At 37.0% G+C, this 26,218-nt stretch overlaps 1 protein-coding gene across 9 annotated transcripts in view; it reads right to left on the reverse strand.

Annotated features, from left to right (window-relative positions):
- Window positions 1-682: 682 nt before the first annotated feature.
- The window catches only part of LOC110833034 (inactive tyrosine-protein kinase transmembrane receptor ROR1), a 227,107-nt gene continuing 201,571 nt past the window's right edge, over window positions 683-26,218 (reverse strand). For 6 of the 9 annotated variants that reach the window (XR_015536739.1, XR_015536740.1, XR_015536738.1 and 3 more), the window contains 17 exons: window positions 16,226-16,278; window positions 15,864-16,039; window positions 15,304-15,451; window positions 14,844-14,916; window positions 13,678-13,885; window positions 13,354-13,478; window positions 12,684-13,012; window positions 12,184-12,411; window positions 11,095-11,243; window positions 9,750-9,975; window positions 9,338-9,558; window positions 9,121-9,247; window positions 8,439-8,574; window positions 7,678-7,810; window positions 7,047-7,272; window positions 3,042-6,181; window positions 683-3,011 (listed from right to left, as the gene is read on the reverse strand). Coding sequence is in view for 1 of the 9 variants with exons in the window: in XM_087354678.1 (XP_087210804.1) it covers window positions 5,391-6,181; window positions 7,047-7,272; window positions 7,678-7,810; window positions 8,439-8,574; window positions 9,121-9,247; window positions 9,338-9,558; window positions 9,750-9,975; window positions 11,095-11,243; window positions 12,184-12,411; window positions 12,684-13,012; window positions 13,354-13,478; window positions 13,678-13,885; window positions 14,844-14,916; window positions 15,304-15,451; window positions 15,864-16,039; window positions 16,226-16,278 (3,349 nt within the window). In the remaining 8 variants the exon portion in view is untranslated. Of the gene's footprint in view, window positions 6,182-7,046; window positions 7,273-7,677; window positions 7,811-8,438; window positions 8,575-9,120; window positions 9,248-9,337; window positions 9,559-9,749; window positions 9,976-11,094; window positions 11,244-12,183; window positions 12,412-12,683; window positions 13,013-13,353; window positions 13,479-13,677; window positions 13,886-14,304; window positions 14,501-14,843; window positions 14,917-15,303; window positions 15,452-15,863; window positions 16,040-16,225; window positions 16,279-26,218 lie in introns of those variants that run through there. The other 3 variants (XR_015536743.1, XM_087354678.1, XR_015536744.1) reach the window with 3 other exon arrangements.

A 26,218-nucleotide genomic window follows, 5' to 3' on the forward strand; every position in this document is an offset into this window, starting at 1 on the left:
GGAACTAAGATGTTTAGTATGTCTGCCCTCGATACCGCAGTCGGCAACATTGTGAATTGTTCGATCACTGTACTTGGCCCCCTTATCCACTATTTCGAAACTCTTATAACAGAATTTATTCTATGTAGAAGTTTGTCTTAATCACCTGATTAAAGTGGACTCTTTTCATTTGTGTCCATAAAAATTCTAATTTTACCCTTCCCTATTTTCTCCATCTTTCCATGCCTCCCTCCAACCCTAACAATTTTAGGTATTTGGGGACAAAAATGATGGAAATTTCCAGAAAATAAATTTAAAGAAATTTTATTGTTGACTGTTGGAAAATTGTATTAGCGTTGGTCATCAGAAGCTATCTGAAACAACATTCAATTGTACTCTTCAGAAACTGTTGCTCAGTAACCTTACCATTTTTTTTTTATATTCCTGTATATAGGTGACTTCTTTCCATTTCCTGTGTAATGTTACAACATACAGTTACAGCCAAGCCAGAGCCTTAGAAACCTATATTATATTGAAATAGTCTTCTTTTTTTTGCCAAGCCCATGATGAGAATGAAAGTTTAAAATTCCTTTCTGCCACGAAGTGATTATGTGGTCTGACTTTCTTGTAAGTTTATTTTGAAAAAAATTTCTTCTCAAAAATTATTTTGCATTGTGTAAGAATTAATGAAGTCAAATACAAATTTACTACCAAAAAAACATTTCTTTTACTCCAACAAATTTCATTAACGTATAAATACAAATGTTTACATTTTTCTTTTGTTCTTTTAACCTCAGACACATCAATATATAAAATCATATATTATATTCTGTAAATATTTAAATACACACAAGTTATCTGTTTTGACTTCTGTTTCCTTAAAACTTTATATAAAACTTACGTTAACAAAATACTTCTTTAGTGCAGGAAATGTATAAAAGCTGGAAAATTATCTGGCTTAAGCCTGAGATTCATAGGAGATAAGGTAAGTTTAAGTTAACAAAATTATACCACAGAGTAACTCAAAAGAATTACATCTTTTTTATATAATTATAAAATGGGAATGGTAAAATGTGAAATATAGGAGTTCAGAATCAAGTCTGTTTATTGTTATAATAAATAATGTCTATTTTGTGCAACAGACTTTTTCATGAAATGAATTTTATTTATAATTCTGCACAGCTTTACACAATTGTGTATAGTCCTTCACATATAATAATTTTATGAAGCCTTTCAAAAATCAAAATGTATAATAATCATAATAAAGCAATATTACCAGCCTTAATTTATTCTGTTATATAATGTATTCATAGCTTCCTAGTTAATTTGGAAGATAATTTAAGAACTTGAATTTGAAGCAACACTAGAGAGATCATGAATATAACAGGATGACAAAATAGAAATTCCTAATAATTAACTGTAGAATGTAACTTAACCAGTTACGAAGTTCAGCATTATTACATAAAAGAAGCATTCTAACCTATAATTATGGCTTCTGGATGGACTCATTGCCCTGACAACTGGATCAGGTGTTTTCATATCTGAATCAATCCTTCTTTTTCCATGCAACTGTCACCATATTTATCATCATCCTTTCAAGTATAAAGCCTGTTGTGGTTTCAAGTCACTTCTTCAATGCCTTCATAAATGTCTCTATCCAGACCAAAATTTCGAGACTCTAATTAGCAACCCTGAACAGAACACGTTCTGATCCTAAAGAACAATTACTAAAATTATAACAAACAAAACTGTGTTACAAAATATGTGATTGGTTATTTCTTCAGTTGCTCTACAGATCTCATCTTTATAAAAAAAATTGGTTCAAAAACATTTTCCAGCTTTCAAATATTTGACATATATTTTTCAAATAAATTATTGATGAATTTTTCTGCACCAACTTCAATACTCATAATATTTCAGTTCCAAATGTATAAAAATGAAGTCGGTCACACACAATCATATACATCCACACACTCAACGTTATTAATATCATTTGTTACATTCAATAAAAACTGTACATTTATAAAATCACAACACCAGTTCTCAGTATTAGTAATTACAACAATTTTGGTATGATAAATTACAAAACAGAAAATAATGCCTATTAAAATTTCACTGCACACAATGAACAATAATGGCTTACAATTTTTTGTAAGGATTTCCAGAACACCGATAAAAGTTGTATGTCACTATTACATTAGAAGAATAATCGAAAACCACTAATGGACCCTGAAAATTAAAATGACATTAACACTTTTGAAATATGATATAAATTGAAATAACTGTAGATGAGAACACAGAAAGTGTTTATAATAATAAAAATTAACCAATAAGGAATGCGCTGACGACGTTCCACTAACAAGTATCTGTAGTACAGGCCAATAGTGTTTCATACTTGACTTCGTAACTTTACTCAAATTCCTGAGCTCTGCCAATGTTTGGATGTCTGTTCTCTTCAGCACATTTAATGTTCTCAAACTTTGGCGATACAAACAGCTACAGGTACACATCATATACCACTCTACAGGAATGGGAACATGACTTTCTTTAGAGATCAACTACGTTATCAGTTTCACATCCCTAATTGAATCAAAATATATTCCTGCTGGTAGTGTTTTTAATGCAATTGACATAAAAACAAGCACTGTCAAAACTGCTCATACTGTCTGTTGTGTAAAAATGGAATAGGGATGTGCATTTGAATAGCCATTTAAGACTCAATATTTTAAAGCGTGTCATTATGGCACAGATCACAGTGAGCACATTATTTGTAGTCACTTTAATTTAAACTATCTTCTGTATAAAAACTGGTATAAAACTGTACACTGTAAAATGAAAATTAACGAAAGCGAATTCCTTCGAACATTTAGCAAGTCTTGACTGTGACTACTGTTGGAATATTAAAGTTTTCTTCATACAAACTTAGAATTTTGGTATTATCTTTACCATATTTATAAATATTAAATTAAAAAGTGAAAGTAAAGCTGTCCCACTATAAATCATATAGCTCTTACTCATTCTTAACCTCAACACTAGATGGGGGTCAACGGTCAGTGTCACACCCCAGCTGTACTTTACCCCCAGGAAATGACCCCGGTACCCATTAGATAGGAGGCTGGGTGGGCACCAGAGCCAGTCTGGATGCAGAGGTTAGAGGAAAAATCTTGTCCCTGTAGAGGATCGACCACCGGTCATCCAGTCCGTAGCCAGTCACTACACCGACTGGGCCACCCCAGTTCTTATTATTAAATAGTTCATTATAGAACTTTCATACACATAAGTGCACAACATTCTGAAGCAGGCTTGTCAAAGTGTCAATAAAGATCATTTTTCAGGCAATGAAATTCAAATGACTAACCCTTACAGATGGCTACGATTTTATCCACAAGTTTAAACCTTTAATTACGATGAAAGGATAAGCGTTCAGCTGTAGAGACTTTTAATAAATGTGTACAAGCAGATAACTTCCTGATCCTGTGATATTAGTAAATAAATCCTAAATTTTGGAGCATGTAAACTGGTCCCACTTTACGTATAATGTACTATGTTACTTGTTGGATTTACAGCTGACTTGATGAGGTAAGACTGAAGTCTTACATCCTACAGACTTCGGTTTGATACTTCTTGGCTGAAAATTTTCGTTGTGTCCCTTGTGTCAGATTGCACGGCATTAAATAACAGATTAGTGAATAAATGAATTGGAAAGGATGTGGAAGGAAGTGGTCGTGGCCTTATTTAAGGTACCATCCTGGCATGTACATGAACATGGTGTAGGACACTTCACATAGTAACATCTTTTGCTGCCCCTACTACAAACTCCATCGTTTACTTGCAATTCGAATGAAAACTTTCATAATATTCATTTCATACTTTGCCACGCACATAACAATATTACAGTCTTGTCTTCTTATAAACTGTATTACACTGGTAAGACTTTCTTTTAGTTGTGTTTTCCCTTCTGCAGAACTAAATGCATTCCTGAAAACAAATTCATACTGCAGACTTTAAAAGGCTCAATAGTAGCTAAGCAAATTTCAGATAATGCATATAGACCTATCCAATTAAGAATAAGAACATACAAAATCACACAAACTTGAAATAAATCTAGATGCTTCAGTTTTGTTTAATACAAGCTAAAGAATTGCTGCTTAACATAAACTTTCAGTAACAAGTTACGTAAGATGTCATTACAGGTACGTTTTTAACATTATAAAATTTCTGCTACCTTGATACGAACACCGGCAATTCGAAAGCTACAGATGCGTAAACTTGGCACATGAGTTTCCCATTAGAATAACAAATCTGTATGTCTGTGGCAAGATGTATAGCATCTCAGTAATAATTACATCCATTTTATTTCGCAAAACTTCGTAGTTTCTGAAATATTAAGAGAATACACTTCTTTTTCTAAAGTAACATTTTCATTTTACAATCTTCTTCCTTCTGGTGTCCTGTTCAGAATAAAAGTTAAAGGTTCTGCCACGAGCCTGGCCTCATACAGACAAACAATGAAGATGACTGTCTTCTCAGAAGTTGTGGTTTGTAATCTGACAGAAGTTTACTGACATTTCAGAGGCACTTGCTCTAACTCCACCATTAGGGTGATAGTCCAGACTACACGATGCAACTACTCAGAAAACAGCCATCTTCACAATCACCACCTTGAGAACCTGAAATATCATGTTGTACTAGCCTACCTCACAGACATGATGAAAAGCAATATAAAAAATCCAAAGTTGGCCATTTCAGTTTATACAATGTTTAAAGTAGCTAACGTCCGGATGTTGATGCCTTCATATTCACAGTGGTTCCGCATTCGTTCAATTGCTAACGAGAAAGCCACATGGCCAGAACAAAACCAACACCTCACCTCTCATGTTTAAAAACAAGATCTTTATCCAGACTTTCAAAGTGTGGCGTTTGGACTTAAACAGCATTAGTACTAGACTAGATGGTCCTCACAAAATTTTACAGTTAATATTATTATTCTGAACGACAACATTCGCTGGCACTGCAGAAAACATGTACATAATTCATACATCTCTGTACACCATATGTGAATAAAAAGATTTATTATGAGAGTCTAGCCAGCTCCTAAATGTAATGAGTATGTTCAAGTGAAAATAAAATGTAGCCTCACCACTCTGTAAATACAAGTTGTCATGGTCTTTCTCTACGATACAGCATACAAAAAAATTATATACAAAATTTCCCAGCATACTGTGATCTCTATCAATGTCTGATCAAATACAGAGTAATCATGGACTGTAAAATGAATGCAAAATTTCATCTTCTGAACTGAATAAAGAGGAATGGATATAAAATTATCTTACTGAGAACAAACACTTGTTTAACAAGCCCTTTGGTTTATTCTGGTGTTTTATCAGTGTCTTTTACTTTGGTTATTCACTTCAAATATTGGAAATTCTGGTCTCAACATTACCACTTCCATTCTTATTATAAGGGGGTGGTAACCTGACAATTAGCTGCGCACTTCCTGCTTGCTGCCTTCCGTTTGGTCCACCATTACCAGCACTATTTCCTACAGATTTGCCAAAACTTTTCAAAACTGCCTGACCTGCACTTGATTTTGGAGTCCCTTGCAGCTGCGCTGCCTTTTGTTTTCCTCCTGAGGACTCTGCGGAAAATAAGGGCATATTATAAGCCACACTAGATCCAGGGGGACTGGACATTGTTTGCTCACTTGTTTGTGTTAAAGGTTGGGCTTGATTCAAATTTGAAGTCTGTCCTTTTCCTGACTGATATAATAACACTGAATTTGGGTTTGGGTGTTGATTTGTTTGGGACGTTACAGGGCTTTGCTGATAGAGCGAAGTATTCCCCGAACCATTTCCTTGCTGGATATGTGATGGCGTGTTAGACTGGCTGGGTGATTGTGTCGCCGATCCCGGGGACTGGTGACTCGGTGTCGAAGACGACGATGGCCCTCTGAAGTTTGAACCATATGGATGGATATGTGATGGTGTACTTGGTTGACTGTGTGGCTGAGTTAGTGCAGAGTTGAAAGGTTTGACAGAGTTTTGAGGTGGTAAGTTCTGTGGGGTGGAAATATTGACAGATAGTTGAGTAGATCCAGTCTTGTTACTGGGACCGGTGCTGGATTTCTGTGATCCGCCACTGTAGCTGCTTGCTGGTGCTGCAACTGGAGGAGTCCAGTTGGAGGATGACACATCTGGTGAGCCTAACACACCAGCACATCGTCATAAGACTGCCATTTCCAAATCCCATACTATTTTAAAAGAACCACTATTCAAATCAAATAATCTACATAAACTTTATGTAAAGTTTATACTGCATCCTAAAAATGCATAAAACTTGAGTTTCAATTCGTACTCCTAAAAGTCTGAATACAATTCACAGCATGCGGAACAGTAATTAAAAAATTATTTGTGCTTCAAGACCAGTAACAGTCGATGCAGTTTAGTAAACTTAAACACCTGACCCATTTGTGTCATGAATAGTATCAAGTCTGTACAGTTCTTGCCATGTTGTATCCAACATGTCTGCAGTGACTGTGGCAATCACATCAGGGATGTGTCATTCAAATGGATTTAACCACTGGCAATATTTGTTGACAGAAAATTCTGAAGAACATCCACACACTTCATCAAAATATTAAAATTCATAATAAAAGAGTGTCCCGCACCGTAGCCGCGCGGTCTGAGGCATCATGCTTTGGACCGGCGATATGGAATGTGCGCTGGTTCAAGTCTCGGGGGGAAAAAAATTTTCACATGAGCTTTCGACCAGTGTATGGGACCGGTGCCAACTCAGCATCGTGAGGAAATTGGGGAGCTACAATAAGTAGCGTAATCTGGTCAGGAAAACTAGCAATGGCTGGGGGTTCATCGTGCTGACCACAAGTCATCCTATATCTGGTTGGATGATCGTTCACCTCTGCTTAGGCATGTGAACGTGAGGCCAGCAGTCAAGCTAGTCGGCTTTGGTTCTCTTGAGCTGTTACGCCACGGATTTATTTTTTTTAATAAAAGACAAAGTACTCTATTTGTATGCAGTAATATCATGATAAATAACATTATGTATACCTGCTGGGTGATAGTTGCCAAGGATACCACAAGTATTTGGTGAGGTGGGCCACCATGACCTCAGCCTCGCGTTAATCTCCGGGAACAGAGGTCTTCTGCTGGGGACCTCATGCCAACATTCTATCATCAGTGTGTATAACCTAGACGGGCAGTCTTCGGGGCAAGGTAAAAGCTGCCTTGACCGAATCATGTCTATCACTTCCTGGTTGCTATAACCATAATAAGGCTGTAACAAATTGCAGTGCAAATTGATTTTGTTAAACTAATCAGAAATACGCCCCAATAAAACTTAATTTCTATTAGAAATAAATTAATCCCTTATGCCACTTCTAGAAGGGAAAGTGCCTGGCCTTGGAATGAAATTAAAATTTCCAAAAGTATAAATTACTGGTAAAATGAAGTGATTTGTAAAGTAACTCTCAGGCCTTTCAACAAATGAGCCTCCTTGTAAGGACCCAAGCGGTTATTTACCACATTTTGTCTAACAAACAAAGACACTTCACAGTCCTATATTTTTTTAATAAATTTCAGTGTTCTCTAATATATTCACCGACAAATTTATATGATCAGAAAAAGGGTACAACGTATGGAAGTCAATGCCTAATATTGCTTAGATCACTAATCAGCCCACCTGCAAACCGTAACTGTAGATCTCCCACAGTACAACTCCATAGCTCCATACATCTGACTCGGTCGTAAATTTGCCGTAAAGGATGGATTCAGGAGGCATCCACCTCACAGGCAGCAATGATTTGGACTGAACCCTGTATTAAAAATAAATATTTTACACTTCAGTCACATATTACAGACTGGATAGTAAGATGGGGTTTGATTCACTAATTACGCTGTTAACGGTCTGCTTGCACGTCAATGTTGCAACATTTTACTACTGATGATGTAAAGAGCACAAAACTGTAACAGCTTGTTATAGGCAAACAATTTTTACACTTGAGATTAACAATTCACTTCTCGCTCTTTACATTTTTCCATATTTTACCAAATTACAATTCTTCTATGGCCTTGAACTTATGGGAAACCTTACGTAACGCAGAACAGAAATACGTGTCTGTAGATTTCACGCTTACTTTCAGAAGTTAAACAAGAAAATTCACATATTTGTAATAAATTCCCAGTTTTATGATTTGGAAAGCATAACAAACAGTCATAAACACACTATTTTATGACAAAACTTCTATACAACAAGCATTTTAACATATTTGTAATTAAATTCCAATTTTATGATCTACAACGCAGAGAAAAGTGTAATACAGTCATAAACTCAGTTTTTTTTACAACAAAGCTTTTATATAACTGCAAGATATATTCAGATTGCAGAAACATAGAGGTAAAAAAAAGCCCTTTTGAAAATCGTTACCAAATAAAATATATTACCTGTAATAATCTGATGAATACACGTCTCTGGAAAGTCCAAAGTCTGATATCTTAACTGTAAGATTATCGCCCACTAAGCAGTTTCTGGCTGCAAGGTCTCTATGCACATAGTGATGACTTGATAGATACTCCATTCCTTCAACATCAACACAGGGCATTAATATAACTTCCAATCCAAGTATGGTAAATTAATTCGCTACAGTATGGGTACTTTTGAAGTTTTGGAAGTGATCACACAATCTTAATAAAATTCTTCACACCACATCATAAATCCTCTGTCATTCCCCCTGAAATTCAACATGAGTTATTGGAAAGATTAAACGTATCACTCCATGAAATTTAAAGAAATTCAAAATGACTGCCATTTACCAAGATGCTACATTATTTAGACGCTTCATATCAGCAACAAGACGACAGCCACACAGACTTTACCTAACAGAAGTTTACTTCCTGTCACACTAAATTATTAAAAATAAATAAATTAATATTCCTTGCAATGACGACAATACTTCGTGTCTGTTAAGAAATGTCTACAAAATTTCTACTTGATTTAACGTCTTATGGAAGAACTCTGTTCATCATATTCATGTTTATTCAAGTTAAACGACTTCAGAATTTCTGTAAACACAATAAACGCCGAAGATCACAAGAGACTGTAACACAGTAAAGGAATTACGAGTACCTGCAGAAATCTGCATGGAAATGTGAAGAAATTCAGGCTGCTCAAGAACATGAACATTGCCATCATCACTACAAGCAGAAACATCTGAACGAGGAGAATGGCAGATGAGAAACTCGTGGAGGTCACCCTTATAAAAACAGAAAAGCAGGTGTTAAGAAAAAATATAAGGTAAATATCAATCACGAGAAGCTAAACGAACATTAGACTAGAGCCGCACCTGTGTCATGTACTCAAACAGCATACAGAGAGGTTCCCCTTTCATGACTACACCCAGGAGACAGACAATGTTCGGATGATGCAGATCAGTCATAAGTTCTACTTCCCGTCGGAAATCAGCCTGGGTCTTAGGAGTGGCGTTTTCCTTGAGAGCCTTGATGGCTACCAACAGTGGCACTTCACCAGCCACACCTGCGTTCACTTCGCCTTTATACACTTTACCTGCGGTATAACAGATGTTAATGCAAATTAATTACACTCTTTATCATTTTAATTGCTCCACTACGATCTGATCGATCTGCTGAACAGAAATAAAGGCTAAAGCAACAATTTTGAAGCTTTATATGGACACACGTTGTTGTCAACGTAAATATACGCAAAAATGTAAAATGCTAATAGGTCAGACAACTTACCAAAAGCCCCTTCTCCCAATTCCTGAATAAACCTGACACTCGACAGCTGGAACTCTCTTGCTCGAACAGCACCAGCACTTGCACGCTCCCCCTTGCCAGAAGCGTTCCCACTACCAGGGAGCAATGAATTCATCTCCATCAACTGGCTGTTTCCACCCGAGAACGGGGAGTTCTTGCTGCTTCCTTTGGATGGAGACGATACACGCGATGATTTCAACGCAGATACCTATGATGAAAAAATTAAGATTATAAATTTGGAAAAAAACAGAGTATACAGGATACAAAGTATAAACAGATTAAAAGCAAAGTTACATTGGTATTTTTTATAATTGATATGTATTATTTTATTGCAAATTTTATGATTTTAAAGATTTCTGTCTTTTGGGTTGTTTCGCTGTGTAGTCTGGTCGATGTTAACCAACGTTTCAGAGGTCATACTGCCTCCGTCATCAGAGTATGAAGATTTCTGTCTTCTGGGTTGTTGCACTGTGTAGTCTGGTCGATGTTAACCAACGTTTCAGAGGTCATACTGCCTCCGTCATCAGGGCGATTCTTAGTATGAAGATTTCTGCCTTCTGGGTTGTTGCGCTGTGTAGTCTGGTCGATGTTAACCAACGTTTCAGAGGTCATACTGCCTCCGTCATCAGAGTATGAAGATTTCTGTCTTCTGGGTTGTTGCACTGTGTAGTCTGGTCGATGTTAACCAACGTTTCAGAGGTCATACTGCCTCCGTCATCAGGGCGATTCTTAGTATGAAGATTTCTGCCTTCTGGGTTGTTGCGCTGTGTAGTCTGGTCGATGTTAACCAACGTTTCAGAGGTCATACTGCCTCCGTCATCAGGGCGATGATTTTACCTGAGCAGATCTTCATGTAAAAGTGCCACCACAGCTGGTACAGATTCATACCAAACAATAATAATTCTTATTCTCAATCAATTATGCACTAATATCACAGCCTAAAGTTCATCCTGAAAGTTTCCCCATAGGGTGGAGACCCTATATGTAACTTAGTGCCCCTGATGTCTGAGGCAACTGTAGACAATCTAACCCACATCCAAGCTCAGGGTCGCCAAAACAAAGGAATCTGAAAGCCTGAGAGAGACTGCATGGGAAAGGAAGCCTGGGGCGCAGGGGGAGCTCCTGGTGCAGTACGAGCAGGGGCTTCAGTACCAGGGAGAAAGAATGATGAAGAAATGCCACATTTGTAAATCCCTGGGGGTGGTAACACATTTGGAGTAAGATTAGAATGCTGCTTGTGCAAAGAACTGTGCTCAGTTATAACTGATTATGTAATGAGTCGACAAAAATACAGACTTTATACAATGCAAATTTCATTTTATCTTACCTTATTACCAGGCGCATTAAGCTGTCTGTTGATGCTATTTCTTCCTGCTGATCTTCGTCGTTTGTAGCAACACCAATAGGCAATTAGAACAATGAGGAGGAACACCAGGACAGCAGAGGACACAGTGACGTAGAGCCAGAGGCTGTCCACTGCAACCATCATATGATGAATTTAACGTTACAAAGGTACAAATTTTTGTTCACATTCTTTAGTGGTACTACATAGTAAAACCCTTTTACGTAATGAAACAGACTCAGGCAAAGGCTGAAAAGTAAAGTTCGCCCGTAAAAAGCAAAGGGCCTAATTCAATGAGATGACATTTATTCTGTAGGAACAAAAACCTCTGAAATGGTATGAAAATTAATGGGACTGAAAGGAAAATTATGTAATTATGGCAAAACATACAAAGAACTTAATTTATGAATGTATTTGGGCACTTAACCTTTGTGGTGTGGGGACTTCAAATTCATTTGCATAGCCTCAAAGACAGATTGAATTGGTATTTAAATGATTTGAAGCGGAGGCAGAATCACAAAATAAACTGTAGCCTAAGATTGTACAGGAGTCTAATGTTGTGAAATAGAGTTTAGATGTTTATTAACTCCATCTTTACACAAAATACAAGTATTCTTTCCTGTACTCTTTACGTAACACTATGTTTCAGGCTGATAAGCCCATCTTTAGATTTAAATCAAATGATTGATCATAATAAAGACCTACACTGTAACACGCACATAACAAATTAATCCATGCCCTACAGCGAAACATTCTGTAGAAAGGATTTCATGAAAATCAACATCAGACCTGCTTCAAAGTCACCTGAAGATTGGCTCATCAGCCCAATATATGAAGACACATAAAAGAATACTTGTGTGTTGTGTAAAGACAACATTTAAACAAGTCGCCCGATTTCCTGCATTTTTTTAAAGTAGAATAAATTAATGTGCTTCTCCTAGTAAGAAGTTTTTAGCAGAAGATCCCTTAAAAATAATCTTAACGAGGCTATACCGCAATCTGCTCGTCTGTCATCCTCATATACGAGTCCCACAAGAACGTCCATTATCGCATTTCTCAATTACCATATCTTACCACATTTCGGAACATCACATTTCTCCCTCTGGTTATACTCCGTATAACACCAAGGCTCGTCTTCCATTTCTCCCGGATTTCGGCAGAAGCTGTGACCCCCTGCAAGCTCCGGATAGTCCGAAGTCTTGACGTAGAACTGGTGACTCCACGGCATGCATTTATTGCGAGAGTGCGTCATGTGTGCCATTCCTCTGTACGACTGGCCCATTCCAGTGTAACACAACTCGTCTGTTAAGAGGACATATTGAACTAAAAACAATTACAAATAAAGTGACACATTACTACGACACTTATAAACTATTCACAAAAAAGTTATTAATTATAAATTTATTTATAGGATATTTAATTACACTTTCAGTATCTAGGCTATATAGCGTAAGTTCAGAGGATGACAGTGAGTGAATAATTGGACAGGATGTGGAAGGAAGCGGTCGCGGCCTAATTCAAGGTACTATCCTGACATTTGCTTTGAAATCCTAAGGAAAACCATAAAGAATTACCTGGCTCAACATTCTCAGGCCTTGGAATCCCAAGTTTGAGGCAATTCTCACTGTCAGGAGAGCCAATCGCAGGAAGATCCCCACACTCAGGTAGCGCCAACTGTTGACCAATTAAGGGGTGCCTCTTTGCAATAGCGTACTCCATACGGCACATTTCATTCTCCAAGATCTCGCAATCGTCTCGACAGATCCTACGAGGCTCTCTCGACGCTACTTTGCTCCAGTGTTCCGACGAACCAGACGGATCAACGTCCTCTTCACGGCAAAGTGCGAAAGTTGAGTAGCACAAGGATGGCACAGCAAAGGAATCACAACTCGGAGAAAGATCCCTAGGAAAAACAGAACATTTAAATGAACAATTCTGAACAAAATAAAGATAATTCCAACGTACGTATGAATCGAGCATCGATTCTGAAGATTCCTATGCATTGTATACAGTTTTTTGAGACAAAGTGAGAAGAAAAGATATTTTATCCTCTAAAATATTGGCTGTAGGCATACACTGCAGAAGTTTCTAAGACAAAAATTGTAAATTTCGAGAAAATGATAAATTTTTTAAAGCATGACACTAATTTTTCCACAGCAAATATGAATCTACACAGGAAGAGTCATATTTATAACGTGTATTTAAAGGGTTCTGAACAAAGTGCGATGTGCTCACGGAACCTACGTGGAATGGGCGATGACCATGAACGCAGCAGCGAGCTTTTCTTCAAGTAATTTCTGTGTCATCCTCGGAGGTACAAAGATCGTTCTGTTGCCAACAAAACCGAAGCACTTCGTACCTCGGTACACCTGCATACAAAGGATTCACAAAAATTATTTTTTTATCAAAGTGACATAACAGGATGCATCAATTAAAGTTTACCAAACACCTGCTATCATATCAGCCACTACATCGGACAGGTCACACTAGTTATTCGTCCTTCCTGTAATCTTACTATGACATAATTATGTTACATTTTTAAGTACTTTTTTTAATGCAACCACAAACCTGGCAAAGTCCTTCCTTCTGTAACACATCAGCATTATCTGTGCCTGATGAGACAACAGGGTCTGTTGAACTGCCATAACCTGTTCCAGGTTGTAAACCATGCCCCGGCTGGAAAGTGTGGGGTCCTGAAGGAGGCGACAGTATGGGACCTAAACCATTATTACCATGAGGGACTGAACCACCCAAATTCACATCAGCATTACCAACCCTGAAAAATAAATATTGTACATTCCATTTTATTGTGCACAAATCAACATTTGCTTGAAAATCTGATGCAGTATACATGTCACACTTTGAAAAACAAAAGGTTTAGGCCTGATCCCCAATAAAATTTTCTCGAGTGATAAAGAAATTTCCATTTTCGTACAATTCAACTGCATAACCTACGCCAATGTTAATGAACTTGTTTAATCCTTCAATCTTCCGATTCATTCCAAAATATGACGTCAATATTACGAAGAGGTTAGAAACTTTTAACAGCACGTTGTAATTCATAATCGCAATGTACAGAAATATTATCTTCAAACGTACAGCCGGTTAGGTTAACTACGCTCTACATGAAACAAGGTTCTTTCACCTTCGAAAACAAATTGTGACACATACATTAGCAGCAATTTGTTTGCATACTCAGTTTCATTTGTTTCCGGCTCCTCTTTGTTGCCGCTCACAAACACCAACGAAAATAAATTAAAATAAATTAAATATATGAACTGCATATTATTATAACTATATCAGCATTGCTATATATTGGGTGATTTATTTCCTCACCACACCCCTTCACTCATAAACAACACATGGAACTTCCATTATCGACAAGACGAACGAACAGATAAACATAGACCGGCGAAAATTGTACCCGCCATCTTCTATCAACACGAAGAGACTCTAAATCCAGGCTGTCGATTAATGTTAGCTCATTTGTGTAGATGTCAGCTCTGAACACTAAAATTGATCACTACGAGCATAGATGAGCGTTTTTCGTAATGTTAATGCACTGTTAACAGAAAAATAATGTGATATTGAATGAAATAATAACATATGAAGAAGGAAAATATAAACAAATGTTTATGTTTGGTAAATTATTTAACTCTTATTTTTGTCTCTTGCAACAGCTGACGAAGCCATACAAAAGCATATGATTGAAATAAAATACAGTATTAACTTACCCATCTAATAATCCTGGGAAATTGGGGAAAACTGGTGAGAAATTAGGAATATCAGCAGGAGCATTGATCCGTCCTGTGAAAGAAGAGAGCATCATTATCATGGCTGCCTGTCAACTGTTTATCTGTAGCAGCAGTTTGTTGCAGTTCTTCATTTATAATCACTCTTATCTCTGTCAACATCATATATTGTTACTGTTCGTATGCATATAAATGAGTTTTACCTAACATTCGTGAAGAATGAAAATTCAAATATCCATACAAGTTGAAAAAATTTCTATCACAAAATGATCTCTGACAAATTTCTCAGACAAGAAATATTGTGATTTCAAGTTTCTCAAACGCTTTTTATACTTTGAAATAACATCATTTCTGCCCACATGTATGTAGTGAACTGTTTTTAATGGAATTTCTGTCTCTGCATGATATGAATTTGAATTAGACTATGAGTATCTGTACTTACCCCAGCGATTCATCTTAACTAACAGGATTCCTGTAGAATCCATCTTGTGTACTCCATTACTAGCTTCACATTTGTAGTACCCTGTATCGTGTGTATCTAGATGTGCAATCCTAAGGCGTGAACCCAAGACATTCTGGCCCTGATGACTCTACAAGAAAATATGGAGCATGTTATTACTGACATCAGTGATGATGAAGCCAGTAAACACGCTCGAGATGTTGGGAAAAAAAAATGAAAGAACTGTGAAAGTCTGTTCTAGAGCAGTAGTTTTCAAATCGTTAAAATTATAATAAATAAAACAACGCCCAGAAAAATAACAAAATTCTCTGGACTTTTATAAAGACGTTTGTGAGCTAGATCACAAAGTTCGACAGAAATTCCACAGATGGCACCTCTGTGAGGTCACTCATCTAAATCACGTGAATACAGAGATTGCGCACAAGCTGTCTTGTCAGAAAGTAAACATATCGTAATGAATAAAAACTGAGAACAAATGAAAAATTTACGAGCAACATGAGCTACTGTTCTTAGAATAAAAAGCTGTTTAGTTGAGTTATTACCTGTGAATTATATCGCCTTAATACAATACGGCCTTTCTCTTCGATAACGGGAGCTTCATTCTTGAACCATCGGATTTTTGTTGGTGGTGGATCTCCAGTAACTTCACATTTCAACTTCACTGATTCTCCAGCTTCTTTGGTGATGTTGCCAAATATCTTTAGGAATCGTAACGACCCTGTCAAACGTAGGACACATTAAAACAAATTTAATTGTTATTGTGTCCTACCAAATGTGTCAAAATAGCAAGCAAGCAAAGGAGAGAAATTATAGTACGTAAAAGTAAAGCAGTCCCATTATAAGCCACGTAGTCAAGGAGCTGTTACGTACAGCCACAAAAATGTAAATAGTGAATGCTTTGTACCTGCTTTGTCAGGTGGCAGTGTGGTCGCGGTTCCAAGATCTTCAGAGTCAGTTCTGGAATAATAAAAAGAAAATCTATATTTATATTATCCACAGATAATATTCACTCTCCTTTTTAATTATGTTAAAATTTAAAGCATTGTAACAATTATGTACAAGGCAGGAACAGCCCATGACAAATAATATATGCATTTGTTAGAATCATAAAATGTCTGATCTTCCAACCTCTGATATAATATGATAAAATTTTCATTTTGTATAACATACAAATTTAGTAAAAGTCTAATGTTAGGTTAGGTGCAGTTATAATAAAGCATCACAATAAAAACACAGAAATAAATGATTATAAACAGTGGAAGAGGAAATATAAAAGACAATAAGAAAGAGATAAGGTAAAATTGAAGAAGAAGAAGACGACGACGAAGAAGAAGAAGACGACGAAGAAGAAGAAGAAGAAGACGACGACGAAGAAGAAGAAGAAGACGACGACGAAGAAGAAGACGAGGAAGGCGTCGAAGAAGAAGAAGACGACGACGACGAAGAAGAAGAAGACGACGACGAAGAAGAAGAAGACGACGACGACGAAGAAGAAGAAGACGACGACGACGAAGAAGAAGAAGACGACGACGAAGAAGAAGAAGACGACGACGACGAAGAAGAAGACGAAGGCGACGAAGAAGACGACGACGAAGAAGAAGAAGACGACGACGAAGGAGAAGACGACGAAGAAGAAGACGACGAAGAAGAAGAAGACGACGACGACGAAGAAGAAGACGAAGGCGACGAAGAAGAAGAAGACGACGACGAAGGAGAAGACGACGAAGAAGAAGACGACGAAGAAGAAGAAGACGACGACGACGAAGAAGAAGACGAAGGCGACGAAGAAGAAGAAGACGACGACGAAGAAGAAGAAGACGAAGGCGACGAAGAAGAAGAAGACGACGACGAAGAAGAAGAAGACGACGACGACGAAGAAGAAGACGAAGGCGACGAAGAAGACGACGACGAAGAAGAAGAAGACGACGACGAAGGAGAAGACGACGAAGAAGAAGACGACGAAGAATAAGAAGACGACGACGACGAAGAAGAAGACGAAGGCGACGAAGAAGAAGAAGACGACGACGACGAAGAAGAAGACGAAGGCGACGAAGAAGAAGAAGACGACGACGAAGAAGAAGAAGACGAAGGCGACGAAGAAGAAGACGAAGGCGACGAAGAAGAAGACGAAGGCGACGAAGAAGAAGAAGACGACGACGAAGAAGAAGAAGACGACGACGACGAATAAGAAGACGAAGGCGACGAAGAAGACGACGACGAAGAAGAAGAAGACGACGACGAAGGAGAAGACGACGAAGAAGAAGACGACGAAGAATAAGAAGACGAAGGCGACGAAGAAGACGACGACGAAGAAGACGAAGGCGTCGAAGAAGAAGACGAAGACGACGAAGAAGAAGACGACGAAGAATAAGAAGAAGTAGTAGTAGTGGTGGTCATGACCTATTTAAGACACCATTCAACATTTTCCTATAGTGGGTGTGGGAAAATATGTAAACGTTGAATTACCAGTCTCCAGGTCAAGGTTCGATCCGAGAACTTCCAAGTACGAAGCCACAACATTTGATAAAAGATAAATAAAGGAAAACAGCGAGAATAGAAAATGGTAAACAACACAAACGATTTGTCGAAACAAAATCCCAGGGTCTCTTTTAAAATTCGCTACATATTTAATCCACAAAAATGCAACCACTAAATGTTATAACAATTTATTCAACCCCGACAGTACCGAAATATGTTGACACAAGACCAAATATCCGTAGCATGAAATACATATTCATTACGTAACTGATGAGTTAAAACCCTTTAGGATTATCGTTCCAAGTGTTTAACCTATTCGGGCGAATAACCACACGAACAATACAAAAGGAAGGGCTTTAAACACCTCTAATAGGATAATCCTACGTTTGTGCTTGGAATAAATTCTATTAAGCAGCTGTTGCGAGGGCTTTATTTTACAGTGTACACAGGGGGAGGGTAGAAGCCGTCTGCAGAATACAATGTATGCAAGGGTTGCAAATAGGGTAGGGAAATGTTTAATAAATAATATTCTTGCTGACAAAAAATATTAACGTTAGACTACTCAGGCTTATCTACACTTAAATTGAAAGATTTGAATGAACAATAATAATACAAATAATGTCGACGTAAAAGATTCTCTTTAAAAAAAAATAAAAATTGCGATAATTAAATTTTAATCTGCAATAATTTCACTATAAAACATTTACAAAATATGTTTCACTCACGACCAATACGCAAATCTCGCCTGAGAGGAATTGTTCCCCTTCAAATTATTGGACAATTAGCCGCTGATCGGATTACAAAATTACCAGCGCTTCTACTATGAAACGTTAAATATATATAACGAAGAAAAATAAATAATTGTATTTAGCCACATTATTCCTGTCGAGTTATTTACATTCGACGAGGAAAGCGTTAATTCCTTAATTTATTTTGTGTCTAGCGGTTAGAACGCTGGCTTTGTAATCCTGGGGTCTCGGGTTCGATTCCCGGCGGTGCCCAAATTTATAACTTGTGTTGGGCAAGGCCGTGGTCTAGGCAACACGGAGTTTTCCTCCGTGGCATCCCAACAATTACTCCATTCACACACAGAAGAAGGCAATGGCAAACCACTTCTGGATCATCTGCCAAGAACGTATATGAACAGGTCCCAGTCCGAGAAAAGGATGGAAGGATCCTGTTCATATGGACCTGTCGTCAGACAGAACACTAAATAAAATAAAAATATAAATAAATAATCCTTTATCTAGCTTAAAGAGAAAAGCGAAATAAATATAAGATTACTTAGCGAGATTTTAGGTTCTCCAGCTACAATTATGAAAATAAAATATCTTCAGGATTGTTGCGCCGTGTAATCTGGTAGAAGTTCACCGATAATTCAGAAGAACTTGCTGCCTCCATCATCAGGATACATCCATCTTAAAAAGTGTTAATCATTCAACTGCGACGTTCTGTACACAAACGCCTGAATATTAATATGTTGGATGTATTGATATTGAATAACTAAGTATTCCTCGCCATTATCTGAAAGTTGAAGAGCGGACGTAACACACGCTTTAACTGCACGTGGACACTAGGACAATCCCACGGGGCCCAAAAATATCTTTAGTCACTCATCCCTGCACCCTAGTCGATAGTTCATCATCAAATCTCCTTCCCCCTCACAAAACTCGGTTTTTCCAGAGTGGAGGAGGTTCGTTCAACAGGACAATAGACGAACGAAAAGAAAAAAAACATTTTATTGAAAAGTGTCATAACTCACACTTAGTAGGGTGTCGTTACTGAAATTATAAGGACGGTAACCTGGTCATCTTATTCTGAAAACTTGACTTTCCTTTACTTATCCGTCGGAAAGAGGTTTTAAAAAAGCATTACACCCGACTTACTCAGATATTTTGATCGCTTCGAATCTGATTACAGCATTTCCAGAAGTCACAAGTCTTATACACGAGAGTTTTCCTCAATTTATTCTGGAAAAAATGTCAAGACATTACCTCAAAACAGAAGACGACCACATTGCTTATTTGTTCGAAACAGAAGCCGACCACATTGCTTATTTGTCCGAAAGTACGTGATCTCGATTGGGCAATGGAGCGACCATAAAGACGCGAATGAACTCGACTATTAGCCTTAGTTGCTTCAGCGGCTAAGAGATGTCGCAGCGAGTATACCGAACAGCTTTAGCAATGCAAACTACAGAAGAGACATTTTCACCTTCGAAACTGAAGTTGCAATGTGTTTCAAAACTACAAATTAACATAATTTTTTTTTAATTTTCTGCATTACAATTGCTCAGTCTCCACTTTTTTGGTTAGTGCCTTTAAATTTCTCGTTTTTCCGTTGCCGTGTGTTATGATTTTACGAAATTTCAGTGCGATTTTCTGCAGTCTTTTGTTTTACTTAAACTTTGTTAGTTCCAAAATATTCCACGCCATTTTGTTGTCACTGTTAACGTATATTCTTTCCCTCAGACTTGAAAAAGCTGTGTAATAGACATCATCACGTGAAATTGTATCTTGATGACGTGAAATATATAATCTTATTCGTATGTTTTAGAGATCACAGATCCAAATATGGATTTTCACAGGATACAGTATCCAGATACGGCGCACAAGAAGAGTTGCATCCATTATGCACTTACTTCGCCCATGGGGCGGCAGAGAGCGTTCAAGAATGTGTTCAAGTGTAATCGAATGGAGGGGGGGGGGGGGACGAGAGACTCACTCCCTCGGTACAAGTGTCATCATGGGAAATGCAACAGTTGTCGCCCGCACTTCGTACAACAAAAGACGACGCGACGTTTCTATACAATGGACAGTCCCCGTACAAGAGAGAACATTAAGTTAACTTCTTTACTCCGATTTCAGGCAAATGGCGGGGTCAGAGGTGAAGCCCTAAATAAAGGCAAAGGTTGTGATAACGTGGTGTTGAGGATTGTAGGACACTTCACACAATGGATTAATGGCGGAATTACGACTGGTAGGGTAGGGAGAATTACGTAGACGAACAGCTAATCCAAAAAAACCTTCTCCTGTGTCGAAGGAAACACACAATTCCTCTGTTAATAAATATTAGATCGTTAATGTCATCTATTGAAATAATTGATACGTAATATATTCTGACAGACGTACATAAATTTAGCGAGCAAAATATGAGTTTTTGTGTGTCGAAAAAAAGGTCTATAATCAAGAAAACGATATATAAATTTATATAAAAATAATACGATATTCTGACATGGTACGAGACGACAAAGTCTGATTTTGTGTTCACCTTTTAGAGGCGACATAAAAGAAATTTCATTTCTGAACATAAACACTGTTATTAAAACAAATTATTTGACGTGTACCACCCCTGTTTTTGAGATATCACGACATGCGACGCCCTGAAAAAGGTCATTATCCAAAATGCCTAAAATTAATACACAAAATAATTCTAAGAGAAAAATTTACGAATTTTCGGCTCGTAAGACCAATTAATTTTCTTCATAATATTTCGAAGACTTTCTTTTTTTGTTATTATCCAGATTTTTTTCATGTGGTCTAGCGGTTAGAACGCTGGCCTTGTAATCCTGGGGTCTCGGGTTCGATTCCCGGCGGTGCCCGAATTTATAACTTGTGTTGGACAAGGCCGTGGTCTAGGCAACACGGAGTTTTCCTCCGTGGCATCCCAACAATTACTCCATTCACACACAGAAGAAGGCAATGGCAAACCACTTCTGGATCATCTGCCAAGAACGTATATGAACAGGTCCCAGTCCGAGAAAAGGATGGAAGGATCCTGTTCATATGGACCTGTCGTCAGACAGAACACTAAATAAATAAAAAAAAATACGGGATTAAAAATAAATAATTATTTGTCATTTAAATTACTGGATATTTGAACGCGACTGCATCCTACCTCCAACCATAGCCCACCGATTCCTGATCGCATTCATCTCTGCCAATCCAAATTAAGACAGAGTTTGTTTTGAAGAACAAAAAAGGAACATTTTATTTAATCATCTGGAATAAATTTTGATTTTCGCCCCTGCGTAAATTTTTCATGCAATCTTTTCTGTGTTTGTTCAGGGCGATGACTTAATTTGAATCCACTGACACGAATAAATGGATTGAAGATTGATCGACATGCTACAGAGGGTAAAACCACTTTATTCCAGCTGTCAGTGAGGGGAACTCGTTAGCAGATACGTTTCTACGTGAATTTTACCACAGAACAAAACCTGTTAGAATACTTTTACCGAATATAAAAATCAGTTTCATCGAAACATTTTAATCTGAATGAATTTATCTGCATCGCCACACATTAAAAAAAAATATTAAAATGTTATAAATCCTTAGAATATTTTCGGCCAGATGCAGATGTTACTCTGATATGAGTTTCACGACTTAACATAAGACGCCTTAAAAAAAATTAAATACTAATTTTGAAAAGCTGCCGAGTTTAAAGAATTAAATTTCGTTGGATCCAACCTGGAGTCCAAACGCCTTTCATACTCTACTAAACTTCTAGTGAGGAGGATGCATGTTACACCTTCTTTTGGCTTATTCAATGTTGAACAAAAACATAAAAGAATCACGTCACGTGTGTTGTAAAGAAAAGGATGACTGTAGTTATCTTAGTGAAAGCTATTCTGTTGGGAATACTAACAACTCCTCCGTGACTAGCTGCTTAGGAGGCTCACATACCTATTCTATAGGACATTAGTTCGTGGGACTGGCTTTTATTCATGATTTACTTAGCAACTTTTAGTATGATTTTAATTAATAGTGTTTCGCTATATTTTATTTTTAAGATGGTAAAGTTGCGTCATATTGTGATATAATAAATATATATTATTTAAATCTTGTCCGTCTAATCACAATAAATTCTTATTAAATATTAAAATATTACAATAATTAACATTTTAAATATTAAATGATGTTCTTTATCGAAATATTCGATTTACATTAGACCATCATTTTTCACATTGAGCATGATGTATATATACAGAACAACATCGAGTGTGTTATTAAAAATGGAATAAAAATCTGAAAAAGAACATCGTTTGATATCTGGTAAAAATCTAATAAAAATGCACGCTAGCATAATGTATGAAAATTGTATTTGAAATTATTTATCGTTTTGAAGCTTTATATAATTATATACACCTGAGGATGGTTCTTTTAGGAACTGAAACATGTCGTGAAACATGAAAAATGATGGTCTAATGTAAATCGAATATTTCGATAAAGAACATCATTTAATATTTAAAATGTTAATTATTGTAATATTTTAATATTTAATAAGAATTTATTGTGATTAGACGGACAAGATTTAAATAATATATTTTATTTTGTTTTTTAAAGAGCACTAAGGAAAATACGTGTCCTACTGGGCCTCGTACGTGTTATTTATAGTAAGGTTTGTGGGTAGTAGATGGCAGGTGATATTTCTGAACTTGTTTCACATTATGAAAAAAAAAAAACTCCCCAATTTATTACGTTTAGTGTTTCCCTGCTTTGGTTCTGGTATTTTTAGAACTTGTTAAATGAAGTCAGAAGATATACTGTGTAATTCTAGGTTTTGGCGTCGACTAGACAAGTAGGGAGACGGCAACGTTTCGGCGATACACACGGTATTCATCTTCAGGGCTGAAGAAGAATACCGTGTATCATCATGATGAACGTAAGTACGTATTCAATAGGCTTAGACCTAAAACATTTCAGAAAACTTTTCTAGAGTTTAATAACAATTTTGTCAGAAACGTTACGCGACTCTTTGAGATAACAAATATCAAATCGAAATGAACCTAAAATATTTTAAAAATCATTTAATGGCGGCGGTATGAAACATGTTTCGTTGATGTAGTTTGGTGAGAATAAATGTTACTTAATTATTAGGGCAAGGCCGTGGTCTAGGCAACACGGAGTTTTCCTCCGGGGGCTTCCCCGGTTTCTCCGTGGCATCCCAACAATTACTCCATTCACACACAGAAGAAGGCAATGGCAAAATACTTCTGGATCATCTGCCAAGAACGTATATGAACAGGTCCCAGTCCGAGAAAAGGATGCAAGGATCCTGTTCATATGGACCTGTCGTCAGACAGAACACTAAATAATAATAAGATGAGGTGGTCTAGCGGTTAGAACGCTGGCCTTGTAATCCTGGGGTCTCGGGTTCGATGCCCGAATTTATAACTTGTGTTGGGCAAGGCCGTGGTCTAGGCAACACGGAGTTTTCCTCCGTGGCATCCCAACAATTACTCCATTCACACACAGAAGAAGGCAATGGCAAACCACTTCTGGATCATCTGCCAAGAACGTATATGAACAGGTCCCAGTCCGAGAAAAGGATGGAAGGATCCTCTTCATATGGACCTGTCGTCAGACAGAACACTAAAAAATAAATAATAATAATAATAATAATAATACCAACGAGAATACCAGTGACAAACGCCTGTGTAAAATTCTGAACATTCAAAAGTCTTTTAATATTTTTAAGTATAAATTTGGGGGGGGGGAGCTTTCGTCTTTTGTTTCAGCAGGCTGTACACTCAGGACGCGATAACCAATTTCTTAACTTGCAGCGATAAGAAAAGTTTTAACTCTTGACGAAATTACGTGCAGTGTCTTAAAAGCAGGATTCGGAGTGGGATAATACAAGGAACAAGAAACCAGACCAAAATATTTTCTAGCACCACAAACAATGTGACCAAGTTCGACACTTCCCAGCAACCTTTTCCAAATTTAGAAGCACTCACACTTAAATCCGAAACAGATAAAAACAAATTCTTGTCCGTCCTTCGCAATTTTTATTTGGGATGTTCAGTTCCTTTCCTTATGAGCGTAGGCGGTTTCGATTAGCCACGACGCTTTTCCATTCGGCTATGCAAACAGATGGCAGAGCCCTCTGTACACACAAACGAAATTATAATTGCAAGCAGCGCGCCAGAATCCCTCTGGGATCTTATTCAGGCTTATCTCTAATAACAAAAAGGCCTTTGTAATTCTATCTGACATCAGTTAATTTTGAGCATCTCCATAACGCGCTCCAATGATTGTTTGTCATCAAATGAGTGAGTAAGACAGAGAGATATGGAGATGACTCTATCACAGACACGATATCTATCATGAATAATTCACAATATTATTCAGGTAAGATTGACAGAATACAAAAACATTGTATGACAAATTTATCTTTCTTTCTAGAGGCACGGACGTCAACCTCAGAAGTAAGATGGAAGTTCATAGGATAATTTATTTATTCCACAGAAGTTACCTTAACCCTAAATAAAAAAGTATCATACTTACCTTGTTTCTAAGTTTCCATTCAACTTCTGATTAATTCGAGGGACCTTAATAAAAGTTGGTACAAAGTTCTGACCAATGGAATCACACAGAATTCCTTTAATCGGTAAAATAACGTTGTCACATTTAAACAGCGTGCTCATATAAGAATGGAGCGAACACCACCGCGCTCAATGTTTTTAGGCCGATTAATAATTTTGTTTTCCCGTTAGTAAAATCCAAGCCGTAATGAGCCGATCCAAGTTAAATTAGAAAACGAAATGAATATATAAACATGAGAAGTGGAAAGAAGAAAAGAATAGAAGAAAATCAAAAAGACGGAAAAGAAAATATATATTTTTTAAATAAATTAGAATAGACGTAAAGAAATGAAAAAATCGGTAATAGTTAATAAGAATTTAGTATACGAATTTCTGACTTCTATGGCTTATATACCCAAATACATATAATATATATATATATAATATAATATAATAGGCTTACTTATGTTGAAGAGAAAACCACTTAAAAAATAAATACGAGAGTGTGGATATTAAACGTCTGATTCGTTTGCTATACAATGATAAAATAAAGTTACATGTTCTTAAATGTAATGCAGTTTGTTGTAAAAAAAATTTAGTTAAGAACCTTTATAAGCGGCTTTCAAAGTGGTATTAAAACCACTGTAAGCAATAAACTTTCCAAAGCTGCTTACACATTCGACCTTCACTTAAAATCAATACGTCACAAATGTCAACTCATCTCAGCCGGCAGTCTTGACTTCGCTCAAAGAAAACGGGACGTTTTGAAATGACATGCTACATATTCCGTTCTACAGTTCTGCTCCGGAGACCTGGGAAATGTAAGGTTTCTAATAGTATTCGCGGTTTTGTCTCTCCACACAAATGTTTGGAGCGTATCTTAACAAAAACCACTTCATTCCGCTTAAATTAATCTTTGACACACATCAACACTACGCAATATAAGACTCATTGGAAAAGTAATTATTAAAACTCTCAAAATCTCCTGTCGGTCAAACAATTAGATAACTTCACATCCTATAGAAAGTCAACTCCTCCCAATAAAAATATTAAAAATTTTAGCCAAAATAATGGTCCTGAATATCTACGCTGATCTTAAAAAAATCCATTAAT

The sequence above is a fragment of the Zootermopsis nevadensis genome, unplaced genomic scaffold (assembly GCF_977971745.1).
Source record: "Zootermopsis nevadensis isolate Lab colony 2312 unplaced genomic scaffold, Znev_1.0 Znev_ptg000023l, whole genome shotgun sequence".
Taxonomy (NCBI): domain Eukaryota; kingdom Metazoa; phylum Arthropoda; class Insecta; order Blattodea; family Termopsidae; genus Zootermopsis; species Zootermopsis nevadensis.